Source organism: Annulohypoxylon truncatum (genome assembly GCF_022578515.1).
Source record: "Annulohypoxylon truncatum strain CBS 140777 unplaced genomic scaffold F4807scaffold_7, whole genome shotgun sequence".
NCBI lineage: Eukaryota > Fungi > Ascomycota > Sordariomycetes > Xylariales > Hypoxylaceae > Annulohypoxylon > Annulohypoxylon truncatum.
This window is the reverse complement of record NW_025953793.1, coordinates 58,548-72,909: the sequence shown is the minus strand read 5'-3', so window position 1 is coordinate 72,909 and position 14,362 is coordinate 58,548. Positions and strand designations below refer to the sequence as shown.

Genomic DNA, 14,362 nt, shown 5'->3' with positions numbered 1-14,362 from the left:
CTATTCCCTTGGTCCAGACGCCCACAATGTGAGGCAAAAGGTTTCTGGTCAATAGGCAACGGCAGTTCTCTATCAAAGCGAAGCTTGACGGAAATATTACCGGAATGGGTTACCCGTCAAGGACCCCTTTAATGCTTGCTTTGATATTGTTGCGTAGACGTTGAGGAGAAAATACAACAATGAAGCTTTATTCTCTGAGTTGCTAATATGACCAGCGGCAGTGCACTCGTGACGGATTTTTGCTAAGGGTATTCCCTACTAACCAAATCATTAATTTAGATTACCATAGACCATTTCTAGGTCATCAAAAATGTCAAAAGGAGGAATTATTGGTTTACTCACTGCATTGGGCCTCACGGCTCAATTCGCCAGTGGTCAACTCGAACCTGACTGCAATCCGCTTCACGCAAGTTGTCAGCCGAATAAGGCTTGGGCGAATGATGATTACTACATCGACTTCACGAAACAGACAGGCCCGCCATCGGACTGGACCATTGGAAGCTCGGAAGCCGTCAAGTTCACATCGAATGGAGCCGAGTTCTCATACGCAAAGAAAGGAGATGCACCGAATATGTGGACCGACTTCTACATGCTTGGTGGTCGTTACGATGTCGAGATGAAGATTGCCTCAGGTCAAGGTGTGATTAGCAGCGCGACCCTCTGGTCCGATACCCAGGACGAAATCGACTATGACTTTTCCGGCAACCAATTCGGCCAGACCCCTTTCCCACCCAAAGATGGCATGTGGGCCGTCGAAGCCAACGTCTTCGCCCAGGGGAAGATGTGGGATGGTGCGGCAACTCAGCAGAAGGATTCGTACAAGCCGGCAGAGCAATTTCATAAGTATTCCGTTGAATGGGACGAGAGTCACATCCACTGGTACGTCGACGACAGGGTTGTCCGCCAAGTCCACGTCAAGGACACTCCCACCGGTTTCACCTTCCCCCAGTCTCCAATGAAGCTTAATCTTGGTATTTGGGGAGCTGGTGAGTCAGATAACGACCATCGAACTATCCAATGGGCTGGTGGCGAGATCAATATGAAGGGCGCTCCCTACACTCTGTACGTAAAGAGTGTCAATATCACAAACAAGTATCCCGCCTGCCAGTACAAATATCAAGATAATGTATGTATAATCTATCAATGTGTCAAGGAGATAGTACTAATGATTTTTTAGACTGGGAAGATCAGTTCTATTGAGAAGGTTACTGATGGCTGTGGTCTGCCAAATGCTGAGCTCCGCCGGAGGGACTATTCCATGAGCCCACCAGCCTCGACCGCCAGCGAGGTTGCACCATCTACCGCAATCATTCCGTCTTCTTCTCCTTCTACCGGTTACCCCACCTCTGAAGGAGTTCCCACGTATCCAGCTAGCCAGCTAACCTCTAGCCATTCATATTCTACATATTCTCTTGCCCAGTCTTCTGAAGCGTCTCCGGCTAGTAGCCATTCGGCTGCCTCTTCTCCTGCTGAATATCCTACATACACAGCTAGCTCTCCTTCCGCAAAGTCTTCGTCTTCTTTGGAAGGGTATCCCACAAGCAAGGCCGAATCCCCATCTAGCAGCCATCTGTCCGCGTCTTCAGCTGGTTATCCTACGTCCAATGCTGGGTCCTCATCAGCTGCCGTCCATTCATCTGCTTCTTCAGTCGAATCACCTGGTACATATCCTGCTGCGAGTGTATCATCCGCTAGTCATCTAAGTACCTTTGTTGAATCTGGCTCATCGACTGCTAAGGATACATCGTCAACCGCGTCTGGGTCGGCAAAAGCTTCCGAAACCTCTTCTAGCGGATATCCTGTTAGCCCACCTGCTAGTAGTGTGCATCCGGTCAGTTCGTCGAGTAGCGATGAATACCCAATGAGTTCTCCAACAAACAGCCACAGTGGAATTCTGGGTAGCTTGAGCTCCTTTATCTTAGGAACGTCTAGCAGCGCTTCGACTGCGGCTAGCTCTAGTGAAGCGAAGAATACCTATTCGACAGCGTCGTTGACTGCATCTGGTTCTATTCCGGTTAGTAGTGCCGGAACTGCTGCGGCTAGCTCAAGTGGCTCTTCGAACTCACAGGGATCGAACTCCGGCTATCCGACCTCGTCTCCTTCAGCAGCCCACTCTGAGATTTCAAGCTCAGTAAGCTCGTCCGCGAATAGTTATTCTATGTCCTCTGGAAGCTCGACAAACGTACGGGGTGATATTACATCTACAATATACTCGACGAATATATACACGGTCACGTCTTGTGCTCCGACCGTGACAAATTGTCCTGTCGGTAAAGTAACTACTGAGTTGGTCTCTTTGTCCACGACGATAAGTTCCGCTACCGAGGCAGAATCCAAGCCAGCCACATCAACTGCTGTCAATTCCGCCAGCAGTGCAATTCAGTCAAGCTCATCTGCCAAGTCTTCGGGCGCTTCGTCAGAGGTTGGATCAACAGTTAAGACAGGGGCTTCGTCACAGTCTTATTCGGCCTCTGTCCCCGCCTCTTCATTGACAATGCCGAGCACGTACAGCGTTAGCAGCGAAATTACCACGTCGATCATGTCCACTGTGTATTCGACGAACGTTGTTACCATCACATCATGTGCTCCCTCAGTTACGAACTGTCCTGTCGGTAAGGTGACTACTGAGACTAAGTCTTTGTACACCACTATCTGCCCGGTTACTCAGACTATCCTTGATGGGACGACTTACGGTGGAACTGAGACTACGAAGGAAGTACCTTCAACAGGTGGGTTCACCTATTCGATGAGCTCGTTCCATCCGACCTCGGTTAAATCATCTGCTTCGCCAAGCTCTAGTATTCTATCTCACTCGAGCGGTTTAGTCAATTCTGCGAGCGCAAGTTCCTCAGTGCTCAGCTCTAGCGGTGTCCAACCTGTTGCTACTCCAGGAAGCTCTGTCGGGACAAGCTCTTCGCTATCAGGTTCTAGCAGCGGCTATCTCATGAGTAGCCCGGTAAATTCCGTAGGAGCCAGCTCTTCAATACTCAGTTCCAGCGTCGTAGTTCAAAACGCCACAGTGTCAACCCCTGGGAGCCTCCCCGTAGCGTCATCGTTGACTTACTCGGCCTCCAGCCCAGTTACCACGACAGAGACTAAGACCCACGGCAGCTCCTCCGCTCTCTCGGTGGCAACCGATACTTCTGCACCAACTCAGCCAATCTCTTCATATGCTACGCAGAGAAATATCACAGCCTCCAGCCGTGCCTTGACAACATCTACTGTTTACACAAGCAGTATTTACACTGTCAGCTCATGCAGCGCTGGAGAGGCTGAATGCTCTTCTAAGATTGGCTCGGTTACGACTGAGACGGTTCCTCTTTACACAACGATTTGCCCAGTCGAGGAAACTGAAACAGCGAAGGCGGAGGGAACCACCAGCCAGACTTTATCTGCTTCCGTGGGCAAATCTAGTGCTACTCCAGGTGTATCATCCCAAGTTGTATCATCCTACGGAGTCTCTTCCGCGTCCAGTTATCAAGTTGAATCGAGCGCTTCTCAAGCTGCGTCATCTCATGCAACACCTGCACAATCTGATGTCACGTCTGCTCCATCTTACGCAGCGTCTGCATCGTCTTACACAACGTCAACTGTCTACTCCACTAACATCTACACTGTCACTTCATGTGCTCCAGGTGTCACTAACTGTCCCGCGAAGGGTTCGGTAACGACAGAAGTCGTTGCTGTGTCCACCACGGTTTGCCCCGTTGCAGAAAACTCCAAGGGAGTTCCAGGCTCGAGCGTCCCCGCTGCGGGAGCATCGCAGTACACCACTGCCGCTATCACGTTCAGTAACATACTTAGCGGCTCAGTAATCGTAGTCACTTCGACTATTAGCTTCGTCGACACGCCAAAGCCAACTTCGTATTACCCTACCCAAGGGGCCGGCACGACTACCTCTGCAGGAACTGCCGCTGTCGAGTCTAGTGCACATGTAACCAAGCCGGGCACAACCATATCACTCGGCTCTTACTTCACAAGTTTCATCGAGTATGACACGATTACGCAACAACCACCAGCGTCTGTCTCTTCGGGCGCAGTTCCTACTAGTTACTATACCGGGTCCTCGGCAACTGTCGATGTCCCGAGCTATCAGATGAGTCAAGCATCTAGCATCGTGGGAGCAGGCCCCAGCTCAGTTCCCGTCGCCGCCAGCGCCGCTTCCAGGTTAGTTTCCCTTTCTTACTTTCTCCTAGTCGTCTATTTAGCCTTCTTATTTATCGAAGCCCTCTTGGAGTAACCCAGCTGACGGTGTTTCCTATCAGCTATCCCGCGGCGCCGCCGCCCTCGGCCGTTCCCAAGAACGTGCCTGAAGGGTCTTCGTACCCTGTCTCCCCTGACTCCGACGAGACTACGACAATGACCTCGGCCCTCACTAACACGCACACCGTAACTCAGACCCGATCGGGTAAGCAGTTTAGCACGTGTGCGTGCGATCAGGCGACCGTCTACGTGACTGTCACAGAGACCGCTGCAAAGGTCACTGTTACGAGCACTGTTCAGCCTCCTTTCCCCAGCAGTTACGCTACGGGAACAGCTCCGGCTGCGACTAGCGAAGAGACGGATGGAGCGAGCACGTATCCAACTAGCAAGCCTGCTGGTCTTCGTAGGTGGCTCGGGCGAGGACATGCCCACGGCGAACACAGACATTGATGAGTAGTTGTGTTACACAGGTATGACTAGGTAAGTATAATTGGAACTCATCTTGCATATAGGAGGATAACATACATGAGGTTTCCTATGTTAACGGATTTTTTGGAGTTGAAAACTTGTACCGGATACAATTACGGTCTCTATCTATATACATATTCCAACTAGGTTAGGGCTCTAAAAATAAATTTGTTTAGCGCATTTCCACGGGTTTTGAGGATGAGAGATTTATCTGGGATGCTGCACCCCGGTAAAAGCTCCCTAGGTACACAAAGGAAAAATGATTACTCATTGTGCATGTGCTTCATGCTTCGATTTGCAGACTTCCGGGTGAGATATAGAAGCATTACAGTAAGAGTAGTAAAATAACCAATTGAATTTAGATGCGTCGGTGATTTCTCGTAATAAATTATACCCTCCACCGCACATCTTGAAGAATAAACCCATGTTTCTCGTTCGAGCTGGAAGACTCCTTGAATATCTCTAAACTTAGTTTCGCTATAATACGAGTTTCCTACCTTCCATTCTATTGGCTTGGAATTTCTAAAAGAAGCCGATTTTACGCTGGTCCGGGGTCAGTAAGAAAATTAAGTAGCTTCTCGAAGTGTACTAGCTAATTCCTTTGCCAGGTTTATAAGGGTCCTTCAGCCGCATAGTTCTCTGAGGAAGACTTGTACCCACATATATGCGGCTAAATTCTTAATAATTGGAATCTATAAAAACTCACGATGAATAATCAACGGGAAGGATGAAGCTTTATTCCTAAATTCTCTTAGCCACCACATTTATCTCGTGGGATCTTGGTCCATAGACCAAATATCGCCATTAATTATCTATACCCGTACCCAATCAGTGGAAATCCTATTCATTACTCTATCTCGTTTACCACGTTCTTAATTAGGAATCTTATATTCAATCTTTCTTGGAGTTAGCACTGCGGAGGAACTGACTGTGTTAAAGCTTAGTCAAATCTCATTGGTCAGTTTCTAAGCGAGCTCGAGGTTGGGCTTTTTGGTGAAGAATTTTATGCTGTCATAACTCTAATTAGCGAGTGCGTAGGATCGCCGCTTCTCTTATATGTATGAAGAGATAACACAGCAGGAGTTCTCCTGGCCCATAAAGGTGTATTGTCACATAAGCACGTTGCCGAAACACGCGTACGTCGGTATTGTCGAAGCTGGAAAGGGTTAAGCGCGGCACTCTCCAGGATGTCTTATTTGCTAGGGACGCTTACGTGATACGATTATCGCCCAAATTGGAACATCGGCCCGCAGCATATTGCCCTTTTTTTCGTGGGCTGGGCGGACAAAATTATCATTCAATATGCACGTCTGACATTCCACGTAGGCAGTGCCACCTGATTGTGCAGTAGGCCCGAGATCGGTTAAGCTGTGTATGTGATCATGCTGATACCTACTGCACATGTAAATCCAATAACCCCAGAGCCTCCTGGTTTTGGTGTGCTTGGACTCGATCCCTTGGTGGGAGATGGATGATAGCGGGCCGCCGATATACCCCACCACATCCACCACATAGGAGGTATGAGATCCAATCGGTTGGGTCGCTTCCCCATGTCCCTCCCATCTAAATATATATAAGAGCTGGAGAAAGGACGGACATGCCGGTCGGAGAATTTGTGTCTTCGATTTCTTTGGGTAGGACGACATCGCTTCACGACGATGTACGTACATACATTCATACATTCATCGCACGAACTAAGCCCAGATAAGGGCTTAGCTGACCGAAGGCGGTAATATGTGCCGATCAGCTGCTTTCGAAGATGATCAGCCTTACAATGCCTGGAGTGAAGCTATTACGGAGTCGATTTATTTAACAAGTGGACTTCTACTCGCCAGTTCGTATTCTCGTCGAGGCTAAGTCCAGACCATAAGGGTAGAAGGTCACTGCTTTTCTCGTTTCCAAATTACCGGTACTCGTCCGTGAGTAGCGATCACAAGTTTCTACTACCGCTCATCGCCGTCTACGTCCGGGTTCAGAGCTAGAGATGTCTAACGTACGCAATATTACAGTGCCGTGGGTGCCTCTCGATGAATTCGATTGGTCGTTTGCACGTAGCGGACCTCTCCCTTGGAACTTAACTGTTTGGTACGATGGCTTCGGATCTGAGGCATATTGCGCCATCACGAAATGTTGACTAACTTGATTTCAGGTCCATCATAGCAGTTTTCACTGCTTTACCGTAAGCATCCTCCTTTTTTCAACGAGTGTCTTTGGTCTTAAGCAGGGCCCGTACCAGATCACGCCGAAAATTGATTTGGTGGGGACTCTGATCTTGAACTCCGAGCTTAGACTCCCGGATAGTCGCCAAATCTTGCAAAAAGAGGACATGCTGATTCGCGATGCTACAGGATTTGGACGACCGTCGAGCTCACATTCTGGGTCTTCTACACTTTCGAGAGATGGAGTGGGGCGTACTTTTACTCAGTTCTGGGAACTACTTGGGGCGTGACGATCCACGCTGTTGGTTTTGTCCTTAAGTTCTGCGTGCCCGAGGTGAACTGGGTCCTGAGTACGGTGCTCTCCGAGATTGGCTGGGTCGCCGAAGTTTGCGGCTTCAGCCTCGTCCTGTGGTCAAGACTCCACCTAGTGATTCCCGGGCACACCAAGCTCCTGCGCTATGTCCTCGCCATGATCATTATCGACGAGTTCTTAATCGGTGTACCGACTATCGTGTTCCAATTTTTGGTATCGGGTCCGGCCACACATGACAAATACGTCCCACATATGGAGATCATGGAGCGTGTACAGATCATGTGGTTCTCTGTCCAAGAAACAATCATCTCGGGCATATATGTGTGGGGCACCATGCAGATGCTAAAGCTGTCGCTCAACACTAAGGCCAGGACCACGCTGGCATTTCTCATCATCGTGCAGGTGCTCGTTGTGCTAGCTGACGTGCTCGTCACCGTACTCGACTACCTTCAATACTATACTCTCAAGGCGGTGCTGCACTCGTTCGTTTATGCCTTCAAGCTCCAAGTTGAATTCGTAGTCTTGAACGAATTTAAACAAATGGCAAAGGGAGGCATGACCGGTGGCAATGGATCGCTTGGGATAGGGTCCGCCGGCTTTTCGATATTCAACAATAACAACGTCGCCCTAGATATGCCTAAGACCGGCGGCGGCAGCACCGCGCATAACAACTCCGGCGTGACTGTGGTAGGGTCCGCCCAGGGATCGCCATCGTCGAGGGCGACAGGGTCGGACACCTCCAGGGCGCAGGACGGGCATGCTGCACAGGAGCCCGACGCCCTCGAGCTACAATACCTAGGAAGGTACGGAAGGGCTATGTAATTTTATTCCGTTTTGATATGGCATTTCTAGCAGGACTTTTTTTGGATTTGAGACTGGATACCCCAACCTCTGCTGCGGCAGCTCTGTACGTTTTAAACCTTGAGACATTTGGTCAGCGATGCATTTACATAGGAGTTAGTTGGCTTGGGAACAGTGTAACAACACGATATTATCAACACCATGCAGATACAGTCCCCAAATACGAGTAAAGTGCGTGATGATGAGGAAATGTTATATATATTCTGTGGCACAAAGGCGGCGCCTCTAAATCCAAGGACTGGCAGTAAACCCATGGCCTCGTTGTTCAGTGCCACGGATCGAAGATATTCACCTCTTGGATCAATAGATCAATATAAACATGAATAGGTATTTGTTCAAAAAAGGGGTACCTGTTCTTGTCTTGGACGATGATGTAACATTCGCCATCTCGAATACATCCGCAGTAACGGTCATATCCAGGGCAGGCGCCCCTACATCAACAGTGCCTCATTTCGCATAGAAACCACCAATGTAAAACCTCCGGTTATCGCCTTCCACGACGATTAATCCCTATTTGAGAAAGAAACTTGCTCATATTCACCCCTAGGTACACTCAGGGTACCTATTATGGCGATATCTGGGGTAAGAGTTTCCCCAGAAGCCTGAGTTTGTAAGAGAAGGTTTTTAGAATTCTAACTTAAATCTTACTATATCTTCTCACATCCGCCTATAAATACCAGTATCTCCCACACCTGATTCCAATCAGCTTCAACTTTTTAAGCAACATACACCTAACATCCCAACTGTCAGAGGATAATAGTGAAGGTGTTGTGTACATACAGGAGGCTTTGTCCCCTTTAGTTTTGAAGAGGCTAGGGCGTTAATGCAGTGAACTAACTACCCCTATCTGTGAGCCATCAGCGTGCAGCTGGCATCTACCTACCTCTTACTCAACCACCGTTCGACGAGTACGTGACCCACACGATGAGGTGGAAAGACGGTGGCTTTTCGCATCATCCTTGGATCGCCTTTGTCGTGTTTAACAAGATTATGAGGAAGAGGATGGACAAAAGTAGCAAGTTCTACATCGACAAGCCGTGAGGCGGCCGGCGTCGAGATCAAGCTAACAGCTAAGGGACCTACTCCCCAACACTAACCGTACCTCCTCGTCTGGGTATGACGATGGGAGGAAATGGTTAAGAGCTTGCAGTTGCTCCGACCTTAAATAAGATGCAGTCCGCCACCAAAGAGTCATTGATCCAATGCCGAGACCTCTTTAGGTAGTCAGCTATCGGATAAGAACGGACCTACCGTTGCCGATAGGATCGACACAAGATACCCCGATGTGTTCAGATTCCAATACTACGACGTGGGAAGGCACAGAGTTGCGCGCTGCGCAAATAAAGGAATCTTAATTGATTCATCTTCAGAAGTTGGGACTGTGGCCTTAAGGGAAAGCGAGGAGTGGATAAGTATCCGCGGCCTCAATGGATGATGCCTGCACCGGAATGGTACACCGAGGAAACGAGAGTTCACTAGCTTCAGCATCTGGGCGGCGAATATGGGCACAACCCGTGAAGATCGGCAATTGCTTGTTGTTTGAAGAATATGAAGAGGAGGAAACACTCCCTCTGTCACATGACGACCTACATAGTGAGTTATGTGGGTTAGCCCATGTATAGATAGTGTATCCAAGTACGACACGTGGTACCCACGAGAACTATTGACCCAAAACGCAATCGAGTTGGCGGATGAGTTTGACAAGGAAAACCCGTTATCTTTTTACGGATTCAGGATTTCCCCAAGGACAGGGACAAGGAGTGCTCCTTAGGTAAACTTGGCAGGTGCCACTACAATGTATAGATACTTCTGGGAAAGAGCGTCCAAAACCTTTCATATATACAATGACATATCATTTGAATATCTTCATGATACCGCGTCTTCACCAAGAAAATTTCTCCTTAACCAGTTCCTCAGACATCTTCCACAGTCTCTCAGCTCCTTCGCTTGACAACGCAGATGGTGTTGCAAGATTAGAGATTTGGCAATCAATGAGGTATGCTCCATAATTCTCCTTTCCATCCTTATCCTCGGGCATACCCAATTTCGGATCCAAAGCACTGACAAGGCTTGTCGCTGAGCCCTGGCCAGCCGTCTTCATAGTGAAGAGCCCTCGCTTTTTCATGTTACCAACTGCTTCCAACACGTATTCCGGGGTATCTCTGCCGAGCTCGGTGTTGATGATCCCTGGGTCTAAAAGCAGGAGTTAGTAATTCATCCTTTACGAGAGACTTTTGTGGGAGTTGGGCATGTCTTATGATCAAGGATTCCTTTACCAACTCGATTAAGAAGTTCTTACCCCTAAGGCGGGAAAGGGGGGGGGTGGGGGAAGCGGGTAAGGGAACTCTCGATGTCACGTACGTGGAGCGAAACTCAAGATCCCGTACTTTTCATACAGTTTCTTGCTTATTGCGATACTGAAAAGTACCAGAGCCACCTTGCTCTGGTTGTAGCCTTCGAGGGGCAGGTACGACTTCTCTTCCGGGTTAACTTCGCCCCATTCCCTATGTCTTTCATAGAAAGGCTGTTCGTCCTCGGGCAGGTCTTTGTTTCTTTTCTGTTGGTTGACGTCCGACCACCGCATCCTAGCCATGGTCGGGCTCAAGGAGACCACGTTAACGATACGCGTAGCTCCCTTCGGATTACTCTGAGCGGCCTTGATGAGTTTCGGCATGATCAGGCAAGAAAACAAAAAGTGCCCGACGTAGTTGGTCCCGAATTGCATCTCAATCCCATCTTCGTTGAGGATTCGCTCGGGTAGATTCATAATGGCAGCGCTGTTGACGACGATGTCGACAGTAGGCACGTCGGACCAGGATAGAAGCTCGGCTGCAGCAGCTCGGACAGTCCTTTGTGTAGAGAGGTCGAGTTTAAGAGCGCGGTAGTCGACATCGGGAAATTCTGACTTGAGCGCAGTGATAGTCTCTTGGAGTTTGGCGGGAGTGCGGCCGGCGAGGATGAGATGGGCCGGAGACTGAGAGGCAAACGCTTGCGCAGTCGTATACCCAATACCCTTCGGACAAGCCGAGTTAGTATAAGCGCTCCTGATGACCCCTTTTACAAATTACCTTGAGATTTGCGCCCGTTACGATTATGGTCTTCCCATGTATCCTTTCAGCAAAGGCCTTGGCGACTTCCAATGCCTCGGTATTTTCATTGAAATCATATGTTGTAGCCGTCATTTTGATGCCAAGTGTATTGGATACAGCTGTTTAATAAAATGGGGTACTGTTCTTTGGGAGATTTTGAGGATTTGAAGAGACCACAGTGGATATAAGACTGGTATAGATCAAGATATATATTTCCCGGCTCATTTACTTGTTCCTTAATTCCGACGGTGAAAATACAGACACAAGAAGCTTTCTCCCAACATGTTACATCGATACGCCAGTACGTGATACATTAACCTACACGCTTCAGATTAGATCTGGCAGGCAGCTGGCAGGTTTGGCAGCGTAGGGGAGTCTCACTCACGGACATATTGTTTAGATAGTGCCAGGAGTGTGATCAGTCAGCTGGTAGGCAGCTGGTGTATAGCTTGCCGTGCTTATCATGATTCATGATGCTATATTCGAAATATTGATGAATGAAGTCTGGAATTATCGGGAATAACCAATGTTTCCGCGAAGCCCCTTAAGCCCGATGGATATGGCTGCTTCGTCGGCGTGGGTACGTCGGATATACAACGTTGAATTTCAAATAATTCCGAGACTCCTACGGCGAATATGAACGGACCCGCGGTCCCCGGCTAGTATCTCCACTATTCCCGATACTATTCTGTCCAGATCATGATAAGTATCGTATATAGCCCCGATACCTCTATGATAGATTTTCGTCGACTCTTTTTGAGAAGAATATCATGGCTGTGTACCTATGGAGTGTTGCCCTGTTCCCCTTATTAGCCAACCCCGCATCTCATGTCCTTACATAGCGTTTACTGGTGTCTTCATGAAATGCTAACTTAGTACCTACCCAGGGCAGGTAGTAAAGGTATATCATGAATGATGAAACACATGTGCACTTGATGATCGGCTTTTGACAATCGACGTTTCTCTTCTCTCGAGTCAGTCTATTTTCACGAGGATCGAACCTTAAGATCCCAATTAAAAGCCAGACCTGGCCAGACTAAATCCCGGAATTCCCCGCATGAAGAAAGTACGATCGGGTGGGGGGTTTGTGCACGGACCTTTGCTACTCAGACGATAGTTACACGATACATGGTTTGTTCTCATATATTTTATAGTTGACGAACGACGCGCCAAGACGTTCTGGTATCGATCTCCCGCCAGGTATCTACTGCATCTACCCGGGGTTAACTTAGGCTTCCTGGTTCCGCGATTGGTCAATCCATTCTTTTTGCATTGAATGGTTCGATCTCTCAGATCTTGGTGGTGTAACCGCATCTAGAATCTGGCTTTTTGGACGATGTCCCACTTCCTCCCAGAGCGGTTGCCAGGGGTCGAAGCTCGTATGTGTACGTATACATGAGGATGTTGGCGGCTAGGTAAGTGGGCACATCTACAATCAACTGAGACGTATTCTTCGGCGTTGCTATGGCTTCAATGCCTCTTCCCGAATTCCCGAATTTGGCCAGCGGGCAACTAAATCTGTAGGATCTCGGAAAAATGTATCAGTCACCAGATCAACTCGAAAAGAAAACGGTCCCCGGGTTTTGGAAGTTTGGGTATGTATGTGTCAGCGATCTCGCTACTATGTTAAACATAGTACTAGTGGCATCCCTCGACTGTGGGGAATGAACGGGTTTTGGCGTGTTACGAATCTCTCCTAGACCATTATCCACCCCATAAGCATTCACCGGCATTAGCGAAGTTTTAAATACATTTAAACGATACAGATATACTCTATAGTTTTCGTGTTTACGCAGTATTATGCACTCTAGCGCTCCGCACCGCCATCGACGACCGGGTAATCCCGAATCATACGATGCTCAACACATGCATTCGAAAATAACATGCCATTTGAGCTCATTTTATCAATTATGCTCTTAGAAAGCAGCTGAGTGCATAGCGAAATGACTCTGAAACCTTTTACGTTTATCCGATGAGACGAGAATGGCTCGGTGTTTATAGTAACATAGTTTGATCACTAATTTCCCTCAGATGATTCATCGTGATCTATGGATGCATCTGGCTATATATTCCCATCTCTCAACCACCAAGACAGACCCGCTATCTCCTATATCTACCAGATCACAGCAACAGTCTAACGCCACGCACAATCCTCCAACAATACTCTAAACTATCAACCACCAACCATCAACAATCACCAATTATCCATCAACTTCAATCTATTCGATAACAATGGCACAAACATCCTCTCACGTCCGTGCTTCCCAAACCCAACCTATCACCATCCCCACGCCAAGCAAGAAGACCAGCGGAAGTGGGGCCCTACCACAATTACCCCTATTCTCGCTCTTAGAACCCGGCAGCCCGGCCCTCAGCGACTGCGAGTCCGCGCTGGACGAAGACGACACCGCGTACGACATGTACCACCTACCCGCACACCACCGCAGGAACGCGCTGAGCTTCGAAGAAGGGTTCGAGTTCCCCATGTTCCTGCGAAGGAGAATGTCGGCGCCCCACCTGAAGTGAACAGAATTTTCGAAATTTTTGGTTCAGCTGGTCCTAAAATACGGCGGGGAAGACAGCGCGAAAAACATGCATTCGCCCGACTCGACTTCTCCCCGTTCAGCCCCGTCGCGCCTATATATACCTTATATATGTATATATATACAGATTACTGACGTCCTGGCAAAGCAAGCGGCGCTCCGCTGGGAGTGGGAATATGGTCCGGTAGATGAGACGGCGTGGTCTCGAGAAGATATCCTCGAACCTCCGCATTCGAAGCAGTTGAAGGAAAATAGGGATGGAGTGTATTGATTATTACGGGGTGTTCGGGTCGGGCAAAATACTTCTCTCGGGTCTTGGCGTTTATGGAAGGAAATGGCTATCTGGTTGACGGCAAAAGCAGGCTCCGGCGTTATACATGGTGTTACTTATGGCTGGACAACAGCTTTGCGCTGCCGCGGCGGATGTGTCTTACAAAAACTATTCGAATATTCTTGGAATTTTATGTATGAATAAGCGGACATCAGCAAGTACGGGTACCTACCTGGTACATCGACTAATACTATGATATTCCTCTTACAATTGATCTTTTTCTGGTGACGTGAAAGCTGCTCAGTAATGTGATGAAAGGGGAGTAACAAGAAGGATTAACTGTATGACCAAGCATTGTTTACTAGGACAAGCGTGCTGTATGCATCCTGGCCATTTCCTTTCACATGGATACTCTATCAAATTTTAAGAAAAGATAGACATTCCATCCTCCTGTC

The 14,362-nt window shown here is 48.4% G+C and overlaps 3 protein-coding genes across 3 annotated transcripts; 2 read left to right on the top strand and 1 right to left on the bottom strand.

Annotated features, from left to right (window-relative positions):
• The first annotated feature begins 6,504 nt into the window (after positions 1 to 6,504).
• On the top strand, positions 6,505 to 8,011 carry F4807DRAFT_361339 (uncharacterized protein). The gene is made up of 3 exons (XM_047995569.1): positions 6,505 to 6,756; positions 6,821 to 6,850; positions 7,020 to 8,011. The coding sequence occupies exons 1-3, from the start codon at positions 6,656 to 6,658 to the stop codon at positions 7,963 to 7,965; spliced, it is 1,077 nt and encodes a 358-aa protein (XP_047856691.1). The 5' UTR covers positions 6,505 to 6,655; the 3' UTR covers positions 7,966 to 8,011.
• A 1,625-nt stretch (positions 8,012 to 9,636) lies between these two features.
• F4807DRAFT_361266 (putative short-chain dehydrogenase) lies at positions 9,637 to 11,512 on the bottom strand. The gene is made up of 4 exons (XM_047995568.1): positions 11,475 to 11,512; positions 11,073 to 11,411; positions 10,366 to 11,017; positions 9,637 to 10,197 (listed from the first exon to the last, which is right to left on the bottom strand). Exons 2-4 carry the CDS (start codon positions 11,184 to 11,186, stop codon positions 9,887 to 9,889), a joined length of 1,077 nt encoding a protein of 358 aa, XP_047856690.1. The 5' UTR covers positions 11,187 to 11,411; positions 11,475 to 11,512; the 3' UTR covers positions 9,637 to 9,886.
• A 1,813-nt stretch (positions 11,513 to 13,325) lies between these two features.
• On the top strand, positions 13,326 to 13,824 carry F4807DRAFT_457670 (uncharacterized protein; the record flags this gene model as incomplete). The annotated part of the gene is made up of 2 exons (XM_048001078.1): positions 13,326 to 13,615; positions 13,785 to 13,824. 2 exons carry the CDS (start codon positions 13,326 to 13,328, stop codon positions 13,822 to 13,824), a joined length of 330 nt encoding a protein of 109 aa, XP_047856689.1.
• Positions 13,825 to 14,362: the final 538 nt, after the last annotated feature.

What these genes read in the sequence shown, in the direction of transcription:
- F4807DRAFT_361266 (XM_047995568.1), bottom strand. Translation starts at nt 11,186, where the DNA reads ATGACGGCTACAACATATGATTTCAATGAAAATACCGAGGCATTGGAA. An exon ending in TAACGGGCGCAAATCTCAAG is followed by an intron (nt 11,018 to 11,072) that starts GTAATTTGTAAA and finishes GCTTGTCCGAAG; the next exon opens with GGTATTGGGTATACGACTGC. An exon ending in GATCTTGAGTTTCGCTCCAC is followed by an intron (nt 10,198 to 10,365) that starts GTACGTGACATC and finishes TCCTGCTTTTAG; the next exon opens with ACCCAGGGATCATCAACACC.
- F4807DRAFT_361339 (XM_047995569.1), top strand. Translation starts at nt 6,656, where the DNA reads ATGTCTAACGTACGCAATATTACAGTGCCGTGGGTGCCTCTCGATGAA. An exon ending in CCTTGGAACTTAACTGTTTG is followed by an intron (nt 6,757 to 6,820) that starts GTACGATGGCTT and finishes ACTTGATTTCAG; the next exon opens with GTCCATCATAGCAGTTTTCA. An exon ending in GCAGTTTTCACTGCTTTACC is followed by an intron (nt 6,851 to 7,019) that starts GTAAGCATCCTC and finishes GCGATGCTACAG; the next exon opens with GATTTGGACGACCGTCGAGC.